This window comes from Cephus cinctus, unplaced genomic scaffold (assembly GCF_000341935.2).
Source record: "Cephus cinctus unplaced genomic scaffold, Ccin1 Ccin1_scaffold0596, whole genome shotgun sequence".
In the NCBI taxonomy this organism is placed as follows: domain Eukaryota; kingdom Metazoa; phylum Arthropoda; class Insecta; order Hymenoptera; family Cephidae; genus Cephus; species Cephus cinctus.
The window spans coordinates 488,644-509,183 of record NW_014333242.1 but is presented as its reverse complement, the minus strand read 5'-3'; the positions used below and the strand labels follow the sequence as shown (position 1 = coordinate 509,183).

At 36.9% G+C, this 20,540-nt stretch overlaps 6 protein-coding genes across 27 annotated transcripts; 4 read left to right on the top strand and 2 right to left on the bottom strand.

Moving 5' to 3' along the window:
• Positions 1-1,104: 1,104 nt before the first annotated feature.
• Positions 1,105-2,470, top strand: LOC107268942. Its single transcript, XM_015742239.2, has 2 exons — positions 1,105-2,187; positions 2,269-2,470. Exons 1-2 carry the CDS (start codon positions 1,142-1,144, stop codon positions 2,468-2,470), a joined length of 1,248 nt encoding a protein of 415 aa, XP_015597725.1. The 5' UTR covers positions 1,105-1,141.
• Positions 2,416-3,476, bottom strand: LOC107268945 (U3 small nucleolar ribonucleoprotein protein IMP3). Its single transcript, XM_015742242.2, has 4 exons — positions 3,204-3,476; positions 2,805-3,119; positions 2,658-2,730; positions 2,416-2,544 (listed from the first exon to the last, which is right to left on the bottom strand). The coding sequence occupies exons 1-4, from the start codon at positions 3,446-3,448 to the stop codon at positions 2,521-2,523; spliced, it is 657 nt and encodes a 218-aa protein (XP_015597728.1). The 5' UTR covers positions 3,449-3,476; the 3' UTR covers positions 2,416-2,520.
• A 2-nt stretch (positions 3,477-3,478) lies between these two features.
• Positions 3,479-4,971, top strand: LOC107268944 (U1 small nuclear ribonucleoprotein A). 2 transcript variants are annotated; one of them, XM_015742241.2, is made up of 3 exons: positions 3,479-3,614; positions 3,867-4,107; positions 4,214-4,971. In XM_015742241.2, exons 2-3 carry the CDS (start codon positions 3,871-3,873, stop codon positions 4,622-4,624), a joined length of 648 nt encoding a protein of 215 aa, XP_015597727.1. In that variant the 5' UTR covers positions 3,479-3,614; positions 3,867-3,870; the 3' UTR covers positions 4,625-4,971. The 2 variants fall into 2 exon arrangements, with proteins under 2 accessions (XP_015597727.1, XP_015597726.1); XM_015742240.2 differs by having other exon boundaries at positions 4,166-4,971.
• Positions 4,972-5,151: 180 nt separating this feature from the next.
• Positions 5,152-15,024, top strand: LOC107268866 (vinculin). 21 transcript variants are annotated; one of them, XM_015742051.2, is made up of 22 exons: positions 5,152-5,394; positions 6,934-7,041; positions 7,208-7,353; positions 7,585-7,861; positions 7,937-8,137; positions 8,210-8,450; positions 8,537-8,769; positions 8,869-8,889; positions 8,977-9,343; positions 9,411-9,839; positions 10,314-10,405; positions 10,515-10,608; positions 10,969-11,013; positions 11,328-11,447; positions 11,742-11,807; positions 12,354-12,386; positions 12,641-12,765; positions 12,841-13,080; positions 13,170-13,260; positions 13,576-13,611; positions 14,010-14,027; positions 14,408-15,024. In XM_015742051.2, exons 1-22 carry the CDS (start codon positions 5,338-5,340, stop codon positions 14,575-14,577), a joined length of 3,210 nt encoding a protein of 1,069 aa, XP_015597537.1. In that variant the 5' UTR covers positions 5,152-5,337; the 3' UTR covers positions 14,578-15,024. The 21 variants fall into 21 exon arrangements, with proteins under 21 accessions (XP_015597537.1, XP_015597547.1, XP_015597541.1 ...); XM_015742061.2 differs by lacking the exon at positions 11,328-11,447; XM_015742055.2 differs by lacking the exon at positions 12,354-12,386.
• A 428-nt stretch (positions 15,025-15,452) lies between these two features.
• On the bottom strand, positions 15,453-17,142 carry LOC107268869 (transcription initiation factor TFIID subunit 8). The gene is made up of 5 exons (XM_015742072.1): positions 16,771-17,142; positions 16,357-16,643; positions 16,142-16,292; positions 15,922-16,065; positions 15,453-15,845 (listed from the first exon to the last, which is right to left on the bottom strand). The coding sequence occupies exons 1-5, from the start codon at positions 16,898-16,900 to the stop codon at positions 15,673-15,675; spliced, it is 885 nt and encodes a 294-aa protein (XP_015597558.1). The 5' UTR covers positions 16,901-17,142; the 3' UTR covers positions 15,453-15,672.
• On the top strand, positions 17,020-20,410 carry LOC107268868 (NHL repeat-containing protein 2). Its single transcript, XM_015742070.2, has 7 exons — positions 17,020-17,321; positions 17,484-17,650; positions 17,729-18,307; positions 18,392-18,594; positions 18,698-18,923; positions 18,995-19,297; positions 19,362-20,410. The coding sequence occupies exons 1-7, from the start codon at positions 17,138-17,140 to the stop codon at positions 19,761-19,763; spliced, it is 2,064 nt and encodes a 687-aa protein (XP_015597556.1). The 5' UTR covers positions 17,020-17,137; the 3' UTR covers positions 19,764-20,410.
• The last annotated feature ends 130 nt before the right edge of the window (positions 20,411-20,540 follow it).

Genomic DNA, 20,540 nt, shown 5'->3' with positions numbered 1-20,540 from the left:
TGGAAACGCGAGATCGGCATGATATCTATATCTAAGTGTGATTAAAAATTTCTCGAAATTATATCCTGATACTTATACTTTAATTGATCGTGTGATCGTGTATATAGACTTGTTTATATCTGCATTTTTAAACTGAAAAGGATTCAGTGCTGTCTGCATGAGGATGGAGAATGGAGAGAATTAGTGTGTGCGTATGTGCGCGCAGGTGTTCTGTGTGTATGTGTGTGAGAGAGAGAGAGAGAGAGAGAGAGAGAGAGAGAGAGAAAGAGAGAAGACGCTTACTATACGTTGTGCCGATCTCTGCGTTATGAGAATAGGTATAGGAAAGATTCCGAGAGGAAGATTTTTTTTGTACATAGTCGACGAGATGAGGGAGGATACTTGGGGACCTGAGCCGACACGCACTCCCGTTCAGTTATCTAATCTTGTGTCGAGGACATTTTGTCTTTCTATTTCTCACGATCCGGTAATCTGTTGATCCAAGAGAAAAATTGATTGTTAATTGCTAAGGAGATTGATTGATTGAAGACGAAATTCTGGAAATTGTCCCTCATAGTTGTTTCTTGATCACCTTCGTAACATTAAACATCTCTTGGCTCGTGAGGGTAGATAGAGAAGAATGTCATTAATGCCAGTGAAGAACTGTGACGTGGAAGTGGTGTCACAGAGACCAGCGATGACTGCCGATTGTACTATAAAGATGAAAAAAAAACTTAACTTAAACATAACACTTGTATCATAGTAAATACTAATTATTCGTGGTAAGTTGCATGAGAGAGAGAGTGGAGACACGTGCCTCCTTCTGATCGAAGGATGCTGAGAAGCGAGTTTTTAGAATTTGCTTTTTTTCCCTTACTTTTCGCACTCGGTATAGAGTTTCTGAATCTTGCATTCCTTCTATTTGCGCTACCGTAATGGCGTTACACCTAAGATAAGATAAGAATAGAGTAGGCGAGCGGTTGTTTTCTCTGGAAGAAGGGTGGGTGGCTCCTTTTGGTATCCTTGGAAAATGAGAAAGAGAAAGTGAGAGAGACACGATTTATATCCTGATAGAGAATTGAAGAGACATTTTTAAAATTTAATTATATATATCCTTCGTTTCTATTGTACGTCACGTCATTTTCTTGACATTTAATCGTTCATGCGAATTCGACAGTTTCACCCTTGTAACTTTAAGATCGTAATTGCAATAAATAAAAAGGAAGTCTGTTATCGATACCCAACATACTACGAGACTCGTTTTATTTTTAATTCAATTTTTAAATTTGTATATAAATATTTTGCTCCATTGGGCGCGACTCTTTTCTTCAAAATTTGCATGGTTCTGACTTCAATTCTATTGGTACGTTACGGATGTACCAGCTGTTTTTATTTGAATCTACATAGTACAAATATGGAGGATTTGCATTATAATTATTCAGGGGACAATTCGACTCAGATAAATAAATTTTCAAGTCTCTGTACATTATGTAAATGTAGCTTGGATTCCATTGGAAGTGCCAGGACATTGCAATTCACTTATGAGGAGGAATTATCTTCGAATGATATGGACAAATCTTATCAGATTGAAAACGTCACACCACTTGTGCAATTGAAGAGCGAAGAGGATAAGAGTTCACTAGCTTTATCGTTCAATTCTTCATTGGATATTAAAACTATAGAAGATAGTTTTCCAGAGAAGGACCATAGAATGGTGTCCGTCCATAAGAGTTCACAGGATATGGAGATTCGTGTAGATGACGTTCAAGGAGAGTCAAAAAAAGGACTGCTGAACGTTGCTCAAAATTTTCTCGAATCAAATTTTTTAGATCGTAATTCGAAGGAAAACGACAAAGAATGGTGTAGCATTCAGAATCCTCAAATTGTTCAGAATGTGGTAACAGGAATTTTTGATGAAAATAAAAATGCTAGGATGAAGGAGGAAGATCATTTAAAGATGGGCGAAGAAAGTAATGCACCAGAAATGGGTACTGCAGGCTTTAGGAACAATGAATTTGAACATGCATTTGAGTCACAGTTTCCAAGAGAGGAGGAACTGGATCGTATTGAATGTGAAGCTCTTAACATCAAGAAACCAGCATGGCTAGAAAATCCTGCCGTACCTCCTGATTGTAAGACATTGAGAAGGAGGATTTTACAGCGTCGTGAAGTAATTTTTGCTATGGCGCAGGAACTGTTGAATCTTAGGTAGTTAGTTAGAAACTTGGAGAATTCAGATCGGCATTATTTATTGTATAAAGGTATTATAGTAATTTTCTTCTTTCGCAGCTGCCATGTTGAAAATATCAGACAAACTATGCTGAGTAATGACTTAAATGTGGCATCCACAGCAAGTGCACCTTGCCATAGCAGAGCAACAATTACCAGAAAACGACCAAAAGAAATACCGTTTTATAATTCAAATATGCAGAATTCAGTTTTTATTCATAAAAAGATAAAGCCGGATAAAGAAGATTTTTTCAAGCCTTAAGTGATAGAGTTAGAAAAAATAATTTTTTTTTGATGATACAAAAGCTGATATTAAAGCAGTTCAAAGTCGTCTCTCTGTAACAATAAAAAAAAATTGAAGTCTCTAAGTATTACATTGAGAATGTAATTATTGTTCATGTAATTGTTAATTCATATAAATAAATTATGTTTAAAAAATTTGAAGTTACCATATCATTGTATTCCAGGACATGTTTTCTAATTGCAGAAGTATCTACCCAAGTGACAAAGTCTTGTAAGTTCCTATATCAGAAGAAAAGACATTAAAGTGATGGATTTATAAATAATAACAGAGAAACAAAAAAATAAAGTCATACCTAGTTACTAAAAATGCTGGATCTTTTATAACTTCTGCGCCAACCCGTACATGACCTTGTTCTATGAGTTGCGTAGCCATTTTGACAGTTTGACTCATTTTATTTCTGACCATAATAACAGGTAATCGTCTTTTACAAAACGAACTAGCTGTAATTTTTTGACATAACATTAAATCCCATTTTGTAGGGATCAAGCCCATCATGTAAAGTTTTTCTAAAAGAAGAGCACTTTGTTCTATGCGAAAGGGATGTTCCGGGTCAATGTCTTTAATCTTCCTTGCCAACTCACGAATGTGTCTGGCTAACTTGTTATACCTGTAAATAAATACACATTCTCAATTAACGATGCATGAAGCAAGAATCAATCAATTACCACAGTTTACGAGTCAGTACTCGTACTTTGTATAATCCTCACGTTTCTGTATTCTGAAGCGTTTGAGGATCTTCACTTCATGAAGGTTCTTATCTGCTTGCCAGGAAATAAAGTCCACCTTCTTCAGGAGCTTTTGCTCATGATATTTCAACTTTCGAACCATTATTACTAATTTATATTTGTTAATATTTTCGGAGCTCGAGGTTGACAAATACACGTGGAAAAGTATACAGTGATGTATAGGAAGTTTTTGGTTATTTCTTAGGAACATTTCACGCAACGATGTATACCATTGCTGCACGCCTGTCGTATTAGAAAAATTAACTAGAGTTTACGGTGGGAGTAATTTCCGTCAACCTAACCTTAAGGAAAAGCGACGCCGCAATTGTTTTACAATTTTTATCGTTAATTTCTGTCAATAAATCACAGAACCAAAGGTGAGTTTATTAGGAAAGCAGTAGAGTTTCTATTCTTTTACTGAAATAGATTTGTCGAACTTTAAAATCAACTCTTATAATGAAAATAATTAGTACATTTTAAAATACTCATGGTACGTTTTCAGTGAATTATTTCCTTCTCACAGTAAATAATTAATTGAACGAGTATACAATATTTTGTCTTTTTAATTTTTTAATAGTATTTTGTAATCTACTTAGTTATTGTTTATGTGAAAAACCTTTTTTTTCAAGCATAATGGATATACGACCGAACAATACAATCTACATAAACAATCTCAATGAGAAAATAAAGAAAGAGGAATTGAAAAAGTCTCTTTACGCAATATTCTCTCAATTTGGTCAAATCTTGGATATAGTTGCATTGAAAACCTTGAAAATGAGAGGGCAGGCTTTTGTCATATTCAAAGAAATAGCCAGTGCAACGAATGCTCTGCGATCTATGCAAGGATTTCCCTTCTATGATAAACCAATGGTAAGTAGATGTTTTATCCGATTAATGTAAGAGGAAATAACTAAGTCTTTCTCAATAGAGAATACAATATGCAAAGACAGACAGTGATCTGATTGCAAAAATAAAGGGAACTTTTGCTGAACGTCCAAAGAAGCCAAAACGTGTTGTACCTGCTGCTGAAGAAGAAGCAAAAAGGGCAAAGAAGCGTGCCAAAGAGCAAGCAAAACATTCTCAGCAAATTGGCTATCATACTGGAGTGCCGCAACATCCTGGACTCACCAATACAGCTGTACCTGAACAACCTCCCAATCAAATTCTCTTCCTCACCAATTTGCCAGATGAAACTAGTGAGATGATGTTGTCGATGTTGTTCAACCAATTCCCAGGCTTCAAGGAAGTTCGATTGGTGCCAAATCGTCATGACATTGCCTTTGTTGAGTTTGAAAATGAAGTGCAATCTGGTGCGGCAAAGGATGCTTTACAGGGTTTCAAGATCACGCCATCACACGCCATGAAAATATCCTTTGCCAAGAAGTAGTGCCGATCTTTTCTACATTTGAATAAATATCCTTCATTTGTGTATACTTGTGCGCGTGTATACTTGTGTAATATTTTACAAAAAGTTAGTGCGTCTTTACAAACTGAGAATCTACATCCTTTGCAGTCATGATAATGAATTTAAGAACAGTATTCGTATTTGTTCTAGCAAATAGACCATTTCATCAAACTTGGAATGTAAAATATGCATAAGCTAAGATTTTTGCATCTTGTACATTTAATTGATAGTGTATAAATAAAGTCTGCACGGTCCTGTTGTAAATAATGTCTATCGATAGAGCATTGCACTAAGCCTATGCTAGACTTCAGGACTAGTTTTGATACGTCTGCACTGCGTACATTCTTTATTATCTAATTTCACTTTTATCAATTCCAATAAGATGAATATAATAATATTTAATAATTATTTAGGGAATTGTTTAAATGTTTGCTCATTATAGCTGGAGTCCCTCTAGATTCTCAGCGAACTCTAGCGGATCTCACGTGGAACAGAAACTTTACCACATAGCAGCACTCGACATAATTAGACAGTTGCAGACAGTTGTTTTTCGTCTGTTGTGGGGGCCGGACGCTTTTCTTGTTCTATGATTTAAGTTCAGTGTTTTCGTTATATTAGACGTTTTACTTTCAAGCAGAGGCTATAATTTTCTTGTCAATTTCGTGACTATCTAGGATTTTCTGTGAACAAAGAAAATGCCAGTCTTTCACACGAAGACTATAGAGAGCATCCTCGAGCCTGTGGCACAGCAGGTAAGATTAAATATTTAAAGAAAAGACATCAAGGATAATCTGGTTGATTCCATTCGAAAAAATGAGTAATTTTGCACAAAAATTATTTTGTATGAAGTCCTGACCTTTCATAAGAATTCCAGATTTTAAAATAATTTATTTAACAAATTTTCATATTTTACTTATTCTTTTTGAAGTGCCTATGGTATTAGAAAAATCTTTCTCATTTTTCTCTATTCATCTATTGTCCTTAGGGGGCGAAGGAGCAAACTGTTTCAATTTTTGCATGATGTTATTACTTTTAAGTTGAAAAATGTCTTATATTTTATCTTTGTAATACTCCTAATTTTAGGTAATTGACTAATTTAAAAATACAGTTGAAGTGATTGTATTCCGTGCTGTATCTTTTCTTGAGGTACGAGTCATCTCGTTATCACAAGAAAGGAAAGAAAAAGCATTATTGGTCATCAATGAGATTCAGTTAACTTCATTGAGTCACTCATCATTTATCTCTACTCTAGTTTACTCTATGATCATCTTCACTGTCCAGGGTAATTCAATGTGACACTTGCGAGTGTCATATTTCTATTTATAAATAAGAATGACATCATCCTGTTGATCAGGGGGACTTCAAATCATTTTCGACTCTCGGGTATGGTTGAATTTCTTCAAAAGCTCTATTTTGGCATTAATTGTAACAATTCTCCAATTACCAAAAAAGGTTACAATTATTTGCTACCCATGCAATCTGTAATTATAATAATAGATCCGCAACCTGAAACAGATTTGTATAAGCTAATAATTGGTACTCGTTCAGTTTTGCCCATAGTACAGTTTTCCATTAGCCAAAAAAGGTTCCGTAGCTTTTATGGACCACCTACACTAATCCTATATATTGAGAAATATTTTCATTTTTAAATTGAGAATATCGAAGTGATCTTATATGAAAATTAAATTCTCCCTAAATTTTCCCAGTCGTGTGTTTTCCACATGGACCACACCTTCTGGCTTACTCCGCGGCTCAGAGTTTACAAGGAAATCTATAAATATACAAGGTGAAAATAAAAAAGCCTCCTCGGCCAACGCCAAAAGGCTCCATTACACAATGCCCCAGGCAGCTTCCGTTATGGAATCCTACCTCTCTCTCCTTTTCTCTCTTTCTTTCATACTCACTGAATTCCCCGACTCCAACTCCTTTCTCATATCTTCTTCTTACATCACCCTAACGCGTGTAACAGGGCCTTCACGTTTGTACCCACACGATTTATGGAAATGATGTAGTTTAGCTGCTGACCAAATAAGGATTGGCTTGTTTTATTTCATTGGCGTCAGACTCGCCATACATTAATTGAGCACTTCACTCTTTTCATATGTAGAATCATCAATGCTTTAATTACTTTTCTATAGATGTTTAATTATACTCCCATAGAGTTACAGCAGTAGAGATAAAAGATTGAAAACCATTAATTCTAAATTCCAATTACCCTAGTGTACCGAATGTAAACGCAGATTTGTAATCATAATCTTATATTATGAATGAATGAACTATTCATATTTCAGGTCTCGAGGCTTGTCATACTTCATGAGGAAGCTGAAGATGGAAACGCCATGCCTGACCTGGGCAGGCCTGTTCAGGCAGTCAGTATGGCTGTCACTAATCTTGTTAAGGTACCAACCAAGTTTCATAAAATAGTTTTAAACAGTTTTATGATTCATAGTGTTATTTTTGGAGCCGTACACCCTCGTAGAGAAACTGGCTATGAGCCAATAAACATCAACGTCGTTGATAATAATCTAATGGATGATGACGACGGTTCCTTTAATTTTTATGCAGGTTGGCAAAGAAACCATCAATTCCTCGGATGATGCCTTACTTAAACAGGATATGCCCACCGCCTTGCACAGGGTTGAAAGTGCCTCAAGACTCCTTGAAGAAGCTTCAGGAATGCTCAAGCAGGATCCATATTCAGGACCAGCCAGGTAAACGCTACTACATTGCAGATAAGCGTTTCTTGAACCATTAGAGTTGTGTAATAATTCCGTCCGGATGTTGAGAGCAACCGCAACCGGATCCCTGGAATTCTGACATAATCATGATATTCATAGGGATAAAGTAATTATAATGAAAATGTCAAGCACACTTATTACATGGAAACATATAAATCGTATCTTGCATGAATGTTTTTGAATAAAGGAATTATCTGTTTTCAGAAAGAAACTCATTGAAGGTTCCCGAGGTATCCTGCAGGGAACGAGTTCCCTGCTGCTCTGCTTTGACGAGAGTGAAGTTAGGAAGATCATCCGTGAGTGCAAGAGAGTCTTGGATTACTTAGCTGTGGCCGAGGTTATCGAGACCATGGAGGATTTGGTGCACTTCTTGAAGAATCTTAGTCCTTGCCTGAGTAAAGTATCTAGGGAAGTTAGTGCCAGGGAAAAAGAACTCACTCACCAGGTTCATCGTGAAATCCTAGTACGATGTTTGGAGCAAGTAAGTAGTATGGAACAGCAACGAATAAAATATTATGGCAAGTTATAAGACCCCAACTGTTTCATTTTCTTCCAGGTGAAGACCTTGGCGCCAATTCTCATATGCTCGATGAAGATCTTCATTCACATTATCTCTCAGGGAGGTAAGGGTGCCGAGGAAGCTGCAGAAAACAGAAACTACCTTTCAGGACGCATGTCAGATGAACTGAATGAAATCATTCGTGTCCTCCAGCTTACGACGTACGACGAGGAGGAATGGGATGCAGATCAGCTCACGGTAAATACGTCTGGCTCCATAATCCTTAAAAAATTTACCTGTAACTACGTACCAATACAATAAAATTCTCAGGTCCTGAAGAAGGCTCAGAGTGCAATAGAGTCCAGGTTGCGTGCTGCGGAAGACTGGCTCGACGATGGAAACGCATTACGTGGTGGCGTTGGCGAAAAGAGTCTTCGACAAATTGTTGAGCAGGCATCCAGGTTGGCAGATCGATGTCTGCCACCCTCGCAGGCGGAACCCTTAACAAAATTGGCTTCTCAGATTACAACCATGACCGATGCCCTCTGCGAATTGCGTCAGGATGGCAGGGGTTAGTGTCTCTATTTATTTACTTATAATGCTTGGTCTCTAATATTCTACCAGAACCGTATTTTGATTATTGTCTATCTTGTATAGGTAACTCGCCACAGGCTGAAGCCCTAGCTAGAGGAATCAAGGAGAAGCTCAATGAGCTCAGGTCAAACATCGCCTCCGCTTTGGTCGCTGCCGACAAGTCAGGTATCGCGCAGACAGCTCATACCGTTTCTGGTAGATTGGAACAGGCAAACAAGTGGCTATTGAATCCTCAACATGATGACAAAGGACTTGGACAGCGAGCTATTGCTCTTATTGTTCACGAAGGAAAGAAGGTATGTATGATCATTCAATGTGAATAGATCATCTTTTAAATTAAACATTAGGTTATTTATAAGCTACTGTTCATTGAAATGCTTTCGTTGACTGGATAGAACCAGAAACACATTCAGGATGTAAGTATCATTAGGGTGTATTGTAATGCGTTTTTTTTTTCTTTTGAAAAATATGTAAATTTTTCTTCTCGTACTGTTTAACGTCAGGTCGCCGAAGGTTTGCCAGGAATTCACAAGGCAGAGATTCTTCAGCTGTGCGATGAGGTGGACAACCTATCCCGTCAGTTGGGTAATCTCTGTGCCCATGGTCAGGGCAATACGCCTAGGGCACAGGACATAGCGCGTCAGCTCTCGCAGAAGCTCTATGAGTTGAAGAATCGTATCCAACAAGCTGTAGTATCTCGTGTAGTAGAGGATTTCATCGACATCTCCACACCCTTGAAACAGTTCACCGACGCCGTCCTTACTCCAGAGGGTGTCCCTGGACGAGATCAGAATTTCAACGACAAGGCACATGCTCTACAGACCTTGTCCAATCGCGCTGCTAAGACCGCCAGGATGGTTGCTGCCGGAGGTAAGATATCCATGTACCTGATTAATAATGGTAAGACCTTTTGTAAAATAATTGTGTCTACTTCCAGGCTCAGGAGGAAACAAGAAATTAGCCGAAGCCCTGGTGGCCAGTGCTAATCAAGTAGAGTCTTTGACTCCACAGCTGGTGAACGCTGGTCGCATCAGGATGACCTACCCCTCGAGCAAAGCTGCTGACGAACACTTTGAAAATCTACGACAACAATACGCTGAGACTATTCAGCGCGCCAGGGCGCTCTGTGATGAAGCTACCGACAGCGGAGACTTTATAAGGACTTCGGAGGAGCAGATGCAGAAGCACTCTTTCCTCTGCGAGGATGCTATCGCGAAGGGTCAACCTCAGAAGATGGTTGACAATACCGCAGCCATCGCTAGGTTGTCTAATCGCGTAATCCTGGTTGCCAAGCAGGAAAGCGACAATAGCGAAGATCCTGCTTTCATTCAGCGTGTGAATCATGCTGCTGATGTCTTGCAAAACTGTGAGTGTCAATTTATACTCTCTCTTTACTATGCAACAAAAATAGTAAGACAGTTCTTAATTGAGCTTTAGTCCTCTTATTTTTGTCCCTGTTTTTTGGCTTGCTATTTAATTTCCACTACGTTAGAACTATTCGAGAATGTTTCCTCTGCAAAAACTCTGCTCAACCAATTGACATTCGTTAAACCGTAGGCGTAGCTTGGAGCTTCTTTTTCTTCGACTCGTCAATAAGTTCTTAAAGATATCCTAACCCATTTTAAGATCATTGCGAAAGTCCAGTCTTTGTTCATCTTGATCATGGGACAGACTAACGTGAATCTATCCAAAGGAAAATCATCCAAGGATGTTTCCAAGCGCCTGAGTGCACTCAGGCATCAGTTTCTGACTGAGATGGGTACATGAGAACAGTTACCTAATATAATAGATTAATTGATCTATCAAAGTTATATGAAGGAATTGTTTTTGTATGATTCAGGTGTGGCACCAATGGTTCAGGATGCTAAAGCCGTAGCCATCAATACAAATGATTCTCCTGCAGTTTCTCGTTGGCGCGAGAGCAATCGCGCTGTAAGTAATTTTCAATAGAATTTGAAACATAATAAATATTTAATATTTTGTCAACTATCAAGTGATCGGTAATCTTATACTTTTTTTCTTTTATCTTTGTCTTGCGTAGCTGCTAAACAGTGTTGGCCAAGTACGGAAAGCAGTGACAGTTCATCCGGATCTACCACCAACACCGGATCTCTCGCAATTGCGTGTGAATGACGGTGAGTCAATTATGAATTATCTTACTATGTTAAGAATCTACGATCTCTGAGGGTTTCTGGTTAAGTCTGCTTAACGTTAATCCACAGTTTGGTAAGCGGTGATAGTGAAAATTGGGTACTGTAATAAGAAAGCAATTTGAGAGAATCAGTAGAACTGCTGTATATAATTTGCTTAGGCCACTAATGGTAACAATTTGATAATAACGTTATGTATTTTTGTCTGAATATTGTGGAAAGGGACGAAGACAAATTCTAATAACGGAAGGAGAGATTTTAAAGTGTCAAAGAAAATTATAGAATGAAAGTCAATGACCAATCATTCTAGCTAAACAGATGGATCGCTTGTTGTATTTTTTGCAGAGGAACAAATGCCAAGCCAGCGATACAGTTACTTCACAGACAAAGGTATCTCGATTAGAATGAAGGAAAAGAAAGTATCTCGAAATATGCATGATTGTCTTTTATATTATCTAATGAGTTTAATCTCCTCTTGATCTTTCGTAGAGAAGTTTCATTCTAAATCAACATTGATCATAATGCACCTGATAATAATTCTTCTTTTGAAAGGTTTCTCTTTTTTTCATTTTTTTTTTCATGAGATTGTTTTACTATGATTCTTTTAATCTCGTGTCTACTACTGACAATACTCACGTAGACGTTAGGTAATTGCATAAAAAGAAAAAGAAACATGTGTATCATTCTTGAAACCGATTTCCCAGTGGGAGAACCATTAAGGAATCAACCATCACCCAGCAATTTACGCGTGACAAGCCCAACCCTGGGCAGCAATAAATCGCAGATTCGTTCCATCAGTCCATTGCCAAAATGGGCACGTGGAGGTATTAAACAAAGCCCAGCAATTAAGAAAAAAAAAAAATAAAATAAAGAAATTCAAGAAGCCACACAGATCTAGAATTTAGAATTTTTAAACAAAAATAAAGTCATTGTACAACAAAGATGCCGGTCTTTAGCATAGAGACTTTTCATTCGTTTATTTTGTTCTTTCATTCTTAAATGCCAAATAGTATTCTTACGTATCTCAATTAATTTGTTTATATTATTTTTATTCTGCATACATATACTCATATCTCTGCTAAATCTATATACCTATTAACTGGGTATTTGATTGTCAGGAGATAATCCTGACCTGCTATACCAGGAACTGGCTTCAGAGGACGAGCTCGAGCGATCGGCTCTAGGTAATAACAACAGAGCTTTTTAAGCTCTCATCAGTGAATAAGATTGCGGATGTATAAATGAATGCCCTGTTATGCCATATGACACACAGTATACGAGTACGAATTGGCTTGTCGCATTACTAACAGACTGGAGCATGTTTCTCATAGGGATGAGAATATCAGTACAGATTCGATATTAAATGTTGACACGATTCAGGGAAAGTGGTAGTGATGATTGACTGGCCCGAAGCACTGACAAGGTGGAAGAAGTCATTAAACCTTTACAAAGGGATGATGATCCTTAAAGAATATTCATAGACCAAAGTTTATGGGAAAAAATTTAGAATTACCATTTATACTTATTTTTACTTCTGCGTTGAATATTTTGTTTTTTAATATTGTTCATCCAAGATAATTGATGTTTGTTCAGTAAAGAACAGGTATCCTAACAAATTGTTTGTATTAATACTTGCATTGGACTGCTGCATGCTATTGTTTATATGATATAATTAATCGATTACATATATGATATCTCTCTGTTATGCTTGCCTCTTGTACGTCCTTCAGGATATTGTCGATACTATGAGGAAGATGATGAGGGTAAGGGTGCTCATGAATGTCAGACACTGCAGAAATGAAATCAGGATTTTAATAACGAGATTATTTAATTTTCGTTTAGGTTTAGACAGTTAATGATTATGGTGTATGTTTTGTGGTGTCTCTCAGTCATGAAATCATAAATCCAAGTGACATTCATCGACGAGAATGAATAAACTTTGTGTCAGCCTATGGCAGTGAAATTATAATTACCTGTAACTGATATTAATATCATTTTGTTATCTTGGGCAAAGCAGATATGGCTCCACCACGTCCACCTCTACCAGGAGGAGAGGTTCCACCACCTAGACCACCTCCTCCAGAAACAGACGATGAGGACGAGATGTTCATGCATGCTCCGCAGCCAAATCATCCTATAATGGTAAGAGGCAAAGCAGGAATATAATATTTGGAGTATATTGGAATAAGAAATTTCATGAGAACCTTGTTCCTATAGATGGCAGCTCACGGTCTCCACCAGGAGGTGCGCCAGTGGTCGAGCAAGGACAATGAAATCATCGCTGCGGCCAAAAAGATGGCTGTACTTATGGGTAGACTGTCAGGTTTAGTTCGTGGGGAAGGTGGAAACAAAAGAGACTTGATTGCCTGTGCCAAGGCCATCGCCGAAGCTTCCCAGGAGGTGACACGTCTTGCCAAGGAACTCGCCAGAGAATGCACCGACAAGCGAATCCGCACGGTGATTATATACTTTATTAATGATTGATTAATGTCTTCTTTAAACCTAATTTGTCGCTGTATCACATCATTATTTTTCTTTGTACATAGAATTTACTGCAAGTATGCGAACGCATACCAACTATTGGAACACAGCTGAAGATTCTCTCTACGGTGAAGGCTACTATGCTTGGTGCACAAGGTACGTTCTTCTCTCATGATACTCTTAAGACTGTACATTGCTGAAATAATTTATTGAAGATCTAGATATACTTAGAGATCATTCGTATTGATTCATTAACTAAATTATAAGAGTGTTGGATAGAGTAATGTTCATCAGATCTGAACTTGAGATCGTGCATACTATCAATGCTTTCATAGAAGAAGCTTTTGCTCGTTAACAAAGAAAAGCATTTCTGCTATAATTTTGTAAAAAAAAAGAAGGAAATGAAAGAAACAGACATGCTAACAACCATTGATATTCCGAATTAACCAAAAATTAACTTTCTTTGCATAGAGATGCTCCCCAGCTGGGAAGAATTGATGCTATATGGTAAAACGATGCTGTACATAAAACCATGCTTGCTGTTTTTATTTTGTCTTCAATCTTATGTTAGCCTTATATAACAGCATGCTTCTTCATTGTGACCATGAGAAATTTTATTTTACCACAGACCATCCCCTAAATCATTCCTTAAGCATTGCACTGTTTCACATGTGCACAAAGCAATTATCTTGTACAAGAATATATAGAAAACTGTATATTTATAAGCATTCATAGCAATCATGGAGGCTCAACCAATCATATAATTACTGGTACATGTACAAAGCACCGTAGATGCTACGTACAATAATTTTCTGAGCTTCATCGGGATTAATCCATTTCTGATTTATTGTTACTCGAATCTTTTATAACGGCGCTGTCGGGAACTCTCACTTTTACTGGCGCAGACGAGTTGATTGGTCGCAGTAAGTTTGGCTGAAAAATCTCTCACTCGACTCAACCTTTAGCATAGATTTAGACATCAGACAATCCTCTTTGTTACACCTGAATAATTCTACACAAAGAGTTTGTATGTGTCTCGCTGTCCAAATACAAAAATTGCCAGTTAGCAACCCTTAACAGTTTCCAATCAGGATATTGAAATGAGAAGGAAGCAACATCCTTGAAAATCTTGGCGCAAAACAAGATTGACCCTGTTGACATTACCTATGATTTATTGAGTTTCTTTAATTATCAGTGTGCATGGCCCTTCCTAAACACCTGAATAATACCCAGTACCAACTCCTGGTGAATTTACTTTAGAATGTGACAGTAATATTAATTTATTTTTCCTCATAAACTACAGGCACCGAAGAGGATCAAGAGGCTACAGACATGCTAGTAGGAAATGCACAGAATCTCATGCAGAGCGTCAAAGAAACTGTACGTGCTGCAGAGTGTGCAAGTATCAAGATCAGAACAGCATCCGGCATGAAATTGCGTTGGGTTCGTCGTCAGCCCTGGTACCAGTACTAGGGGATCCCTATAGCTATTATTGACTAGAGGTATAACAAAGGACTAGGGGATGGTACGAGAGACTAAAAGAAGAAGCAGGGTAACAGTCTAATAGTAAAAGAAAATCCTAGTAGTATCCTTGTTACACTTTGTATTATTATTAAAATATTCTCTTTACTTGCCTAAAAGGAGGTCACAGGTCAATTCGAGGTACAGTTAATATCTTTTTTGAAGACTCCAATACTAATACTTGCTAAAGCATTAATAATATTTATATTAGCATAACTAATTCTTCAGTGCGTCTCCTCGAATTGTGCTGTACCCGCTACACCCTGGAAGTACATCGAACAACCAACAAGTACAACGTTTGGGTGCGACAACATAAAGTATTGTCAATTGTACACGTAATTAGGCTAACTTTAGATATTCAGTAGTATATTTTTTTAATGCGGGCAAAAGAAAAAAAAATAGCTCATTTCCCTCGACCAGGACCGATGAGCCTTTCCTTTTTTTACTCTACAATTAAAGAACCGAGCCCTTTAAATCTTGACCTTCTAAGGTAGGAATAGGCTCCCGTATTTTTCTAATATTTCGTACAATATCCACATTTGGCTTCCTCGGGAAGAGCCTGTCATAGTTCAGTTGTACTCCTGTGGACGACGTGATGCGGCTGGAGTTTCTTCCAAGTGGTGCTAGAATCGTGCAATATATAAATATATCGAATTTTGTTGTTAATTCTTTTTTATAAGGGCGTGCATCCACCCTACGTATTATTGTTATTGTCTGTACATCCTTTTTTAGCAACTGTAAAGATTACAGTGCGTTTTTTCTTTGATCTTATTTACACGTGAATTATATCATCTACCCTCCCGCTGCTACTATTGGAATGTTCTTAATTTTGTCGTTTATATATTTATTACTGATCGCCACGGCATTATAATTAGTTATAATGTAACTATACGATAGATTCAGTGTATCGTAATAAAATAATTTTGAAATTATTCACTTGTCGTTTTTACTTTTCTTGTGTCATTATTTAAAAAAATCATTGTAGCTATATATATATTTACAATCGAGAAATTTTTTCGATTTAAAGTATTATTTTAATAATTCTGTTTACAGCTGGCAGTCTAGAGCGTCTCTTCTTGTTGGCTGTGTTCCTACGGTGGCTCCAGGCATTTTATTTTTTGGAATTTTACCAGGTCGTAGGTATGGATTATCAATAGCGTCTTGTTGAGCACCTGTCTCTCCGTTTTGTTCAGCTTCTTCGACATTTTGCATTTTTATAGCTAAAAATGAAAATCAGGTTGTAATTTGAAGAGCAATGTTGAAATTGTTTTGAAAACAGCAAGAGTAATTTTGTACCTTCTTCCGTATCTTCAACCTTAGGCTCCTTCTTTTTCTTTACAGGGCTTGGTTCAAATTGAAACTCTTGATCTGGCTCAAAGACCTGATCTTGTGGCAATAATGCTGAAAGATAGCTGGGAAACTGTGGTTCGCAAGCTATCACTAGATAATCAAATGTGGTATTATATTAATTTTAACAGCAGAGTAGAATATTTTAATCAAATGAAATAAAACATACAAGGAAACATGCTGTTATCCTCAGTAAGAAAGAGACTGTGCGTTTCTCCAGTCTTAGCAATAAATCTTGTTAATGCTCTTTCAATGTCACGTTTTTGAGAAGCAGCTTTCTCACGTATTGCTTCATATTCCGTCACAGGTTGCTTGTGAGTCTAAAGTGAAAAAAATATTATAGATTTAGACCTGATAACATGATACAAGTGTAAATAAACTCACTGGTGTCCTTATATATGCATGAGGATCTGGAAAAGCTGGTAAATGATTTGGTATATGTGAAGGGTGTCCTAGCTTAACACCAGCTTGTAACATGTTCAGCTGCTTTGATTGAGTTTGCTGTTGAAGCGATGGTAGTACTGTTCTACTGGACCTTTTTCCATATGTATCTATCCCATCTACACGTATTCCCATATTAATAAGAGCAAGAATTACATCAGCAATGAGGGGCTCCGTCCTGCTAGCAAGCTCGCAGTAATTCCTAGAGGATTCACCAACCTCTACGATGACTGTAATTCAAATGAAACTGTCAAAAGCAATATCCTTATCATAGTATTATTATATTTACATTCAGAATATTACTCCGAATTAGTTTAGCTGGAAAATATTGTTGAGATTCAGATTGACAAGACTTACAGGACTGTATCATTTCTGTTAATGTTTCTAATGCTTGTTTCTCACACGATTCAAATCCACACTCCATCAGGATACTTGAAACAGCATAATTTAATACCAGTCTTCTTGTATTAACCGCTTGAGCTTCCATAGTGTTTTACTGATTGTCTAATTCAACTTTTGTGAAGGTGTAATAAAAATATTTCGAGGTTAACCCTCCTGTCACAAGCTTAGAGTAAACTGGAGTGAACGCTACTGTTTGATACTATGTAAATGCAGCCTAGATTATATTCAATGGTTGCCTACTCCTGAATCCGGCAATATCACTCAGGATGACGTTTACTGTCTATTTCCGTAGCATCATTCGCATTACTGAGAGTTTCACGTTATGTGTGGCCAGGAGAATAAAAAGATGAGTGTTCAGAATACTGTGCAGAATCTCACTCAAGCTTGCATTGAGATTCGTCAGACTTTAGACTCTGTTAAGGATCAACAAGAACGTGAAAAGATTATTTTGAAACATATAAAAGCATATGCTGACAGTAATTTATCCATCAATGATTTTCAAAAAGGTTACACGCTCTTCCTGTATTAGTTATTTTAGTTATTTCAATGTGATGAGCTGTCATCCATAGAAATGTAAAAGACTGTATTCTTTATTCAAATTGATTGCTTCAGTTTTAAGAACAGAATTTACAGTAAGTAGTATTTTTATTTTTATTTATTGTCTTCAGGTTTGGAATGGTTCAATGTATCGGAGGGATTGTCCTTCCAAAAGCATTTATCTGGAAAATTAATCGTCTTAGATTTCTTCACTTATTGTTGCATCAATTGCATGCATATATTACCAGACTTAGATGCACTAGAGAAAAAATATACTGTCAGCAATGGGTTGGTTGTGGTCAGTAATAAACTTACCATTCTATGTATTACTAATTTCTATAAATTAATCCTATTATCATATATATATTTCTTACAGGTAGGGGTACATAGTGCCAAGTTCAGTAATGAGAAAGATTCAGCAAAGATTCTCTCTGCTGTACAGAGATATAATATATCTCATCCTGTTGTGAACGATGCTAAACATTCAATGTGGAATGATATCGGCATAGTGTGTTGGCCAAGTTTGGTTCTCCTTGGTCCAAAAGGACAACCATTGGTTGTTCTTATTGGCGAGGGACACAGGGAAGAATTATTTCTCTATGTGAAAGTTGCCTTGGCATATTTTAAATCTCTCAATCAATTATCTGGACATTCTATTCCTTTGAAACCTGCGCAGCATCTTTTACCTGCATCCAGGAGCACATTGCTGTTCCCTGGGAAGGTACATGCATTTTATAGTAGTAAAGGTGATGAGAAATTAGCAGTATCCGATACTGGCAATAATAGGATTTTAGTTATGAATTCACAAGGAAAAGTGGAACATATTATCGGTGGATGCTCACCAGGTTTCAAGGATGGGATATTTCATATTGCTAGATTTAATGCACCCCAGGGTGTATTTGGTGAAGATGATATAATCTATGTGGCAGACACAGAGAATCATGCTATTAGACAGGTATTACTATTAAGTTATGGCGTCTTCATACTAGATGAAAGTTTTTGATATTCCAGTTCTTTAATTCTTTCTGCTTTAATGCAGATCGATCTGGTAAGAAAATGTGTATCCACTCTAGCAGGAACAGGTGTACAAGGCCATGATTATTCTGGTGGAAAATTAGGTCAAGACCAACCTTTGTCTTCACCCTGGGATGTAGTAAAATATAAATCAATCATCTTCATAGCTAATGCAGGAACTCATCAAATTTGGGGATACTTTTTAAATGACAGTACATGGTGGACCAAGTAATTATCTTCCATACGGTTTAACAACTTGTTAGTTAGAGTATCAAAGGAAGTTATTAATTTATAGAAAATAATCATTATAAACATATATTTAAATTTTCAGACTGTACAACAGCAAAACTTGCGCATCAATTGTAGGTAAAGGTAAAGAAGAAAACAGAAATAATTGCTACGCTCATGCTGCTAGTTTGGCTCAACCGTCAGGACTAACCATAGCAGAGGAGTTCGATGAACTCTATTTTGCTGACAGCGAAAGTAGTGCCCTTCGAAAGGTTGCTCTGTCAAATGGAAAAGTATCTGCTGCCTGCGGAGCAGATAGAAATCCTTCTGCAAGTATAAACTTATCCCACCGCAAAATCTAATGAACCTATTTAATCAAAATCATGTTTATCTTCTCTAGAACCTACATTGTTTTGGCGATGTAGATGGGAAACAATACGAGGTCAAATTGCAACATCCTCTAGGCGTAGCATGGGATAAGGAAAAGAAGATTGTCTGGCTGGCTGATACTTATAATCACAAGATTAAGAAATTCGATCCTTCTACAGGAACCTGTACGACTGTTTATGGTTGTGATAAATCCACAGCTTTCAATGAACCCAGTGGATTAGCTGTGAGCCTTAATGGGACCCAACTCTATGTTGCTGATACAAATAACCATTCTATCAAGAGTATCAATTTTGAGACTGGTTATATTCATACTGTAAGTATGGATGAGTTTGTCCAATTGAATTTTGATTACTTCATAGCAAAATCAATTTTTTTAGATTCCTGTTGAATTACCAAAAGTAAAGCAAACCGATGCAGACTCCACCGAGCGTTTTTCCTCGGAGATAAATGAGGCCGGTGGTAAGTTAGTGATTACATTTGATTTTGAATTTACTTCCGGTTTAAAAATCAATACTGAAGCTCCACAAAAATGGTCCATTGTTTTGCCTGATGGCTGGAATGCCCAGAAACTAATAGGTGATCTGAATACTCCAATATCTGTCGATGTACCAAACATTTATCAGAAAGTAGAGGCACAAACATTGTTTATTACTTTGGATTTAGTAGTTTGCAAAACGAGTGAGTGTATACCAAAGAAATTAGTGGTGAATCTTCAAGTGAAAGGGAAATCTGACGCTCCTGCAAAAGTTTTTATCGTCCGGAAACTGAAAATTTTTTAAGTATAGGAAAACTAGCAGACGGCTAGAAAACCATCTTCCACTCTTGGCATTATTATAGACCCATGATATTACTTTGCTAGATTATATCGCCATAATTAATGAAGAATATATTTTACTAAAAATTATACTAGTTGGAAAACTCGTAAAATCAGATTCCGAAATACTCTAAATATTTTATTGAGAAGTTTTTACCAATCACGGTTCTGAATTTTTAGCCGTACGACTTGTACGATCGATCTGGGAAGGCTCCCTTAATTTAGACCATGTGAAATAAAAGTTTTTTCGTTATTTGTTAGTTTTAAATAATCGCATTTGAAAATACTATTGAAACTATTCTGACGTTCAGAATATCATCAATTTCCGGCCATGTTAATGAGTAAATATATATTGGCTGAATACTCGGGGTTTGAGTATTTGCAACCTAAGGCTACATCTTTAACATCATAATATAATTAATTATTCGGCAATTGATATTTCTCTTAATTAATTAAAATAAGCAATATGGCCTCGTTAGGAACTAACGGATAATTTTCTAAGGATTGTGTAATAATATTATTTTTACTGTCGCTAATGTTCATTCAAATCGTCTGAATGGTCAATCTATGCACAAAATGTATCTTATAATAAAAAAACAGAATGGCAAAGTCCTCCGTACGTTATTTATTAAAACCCTTATAAATAAATGCGCCTGCAAATGAGTAACACGTGATACGTCTTATTTTTTACAAGATTACCCGTATTGTCACAATTTTTCTAAAACATGACAGATATTCTAAA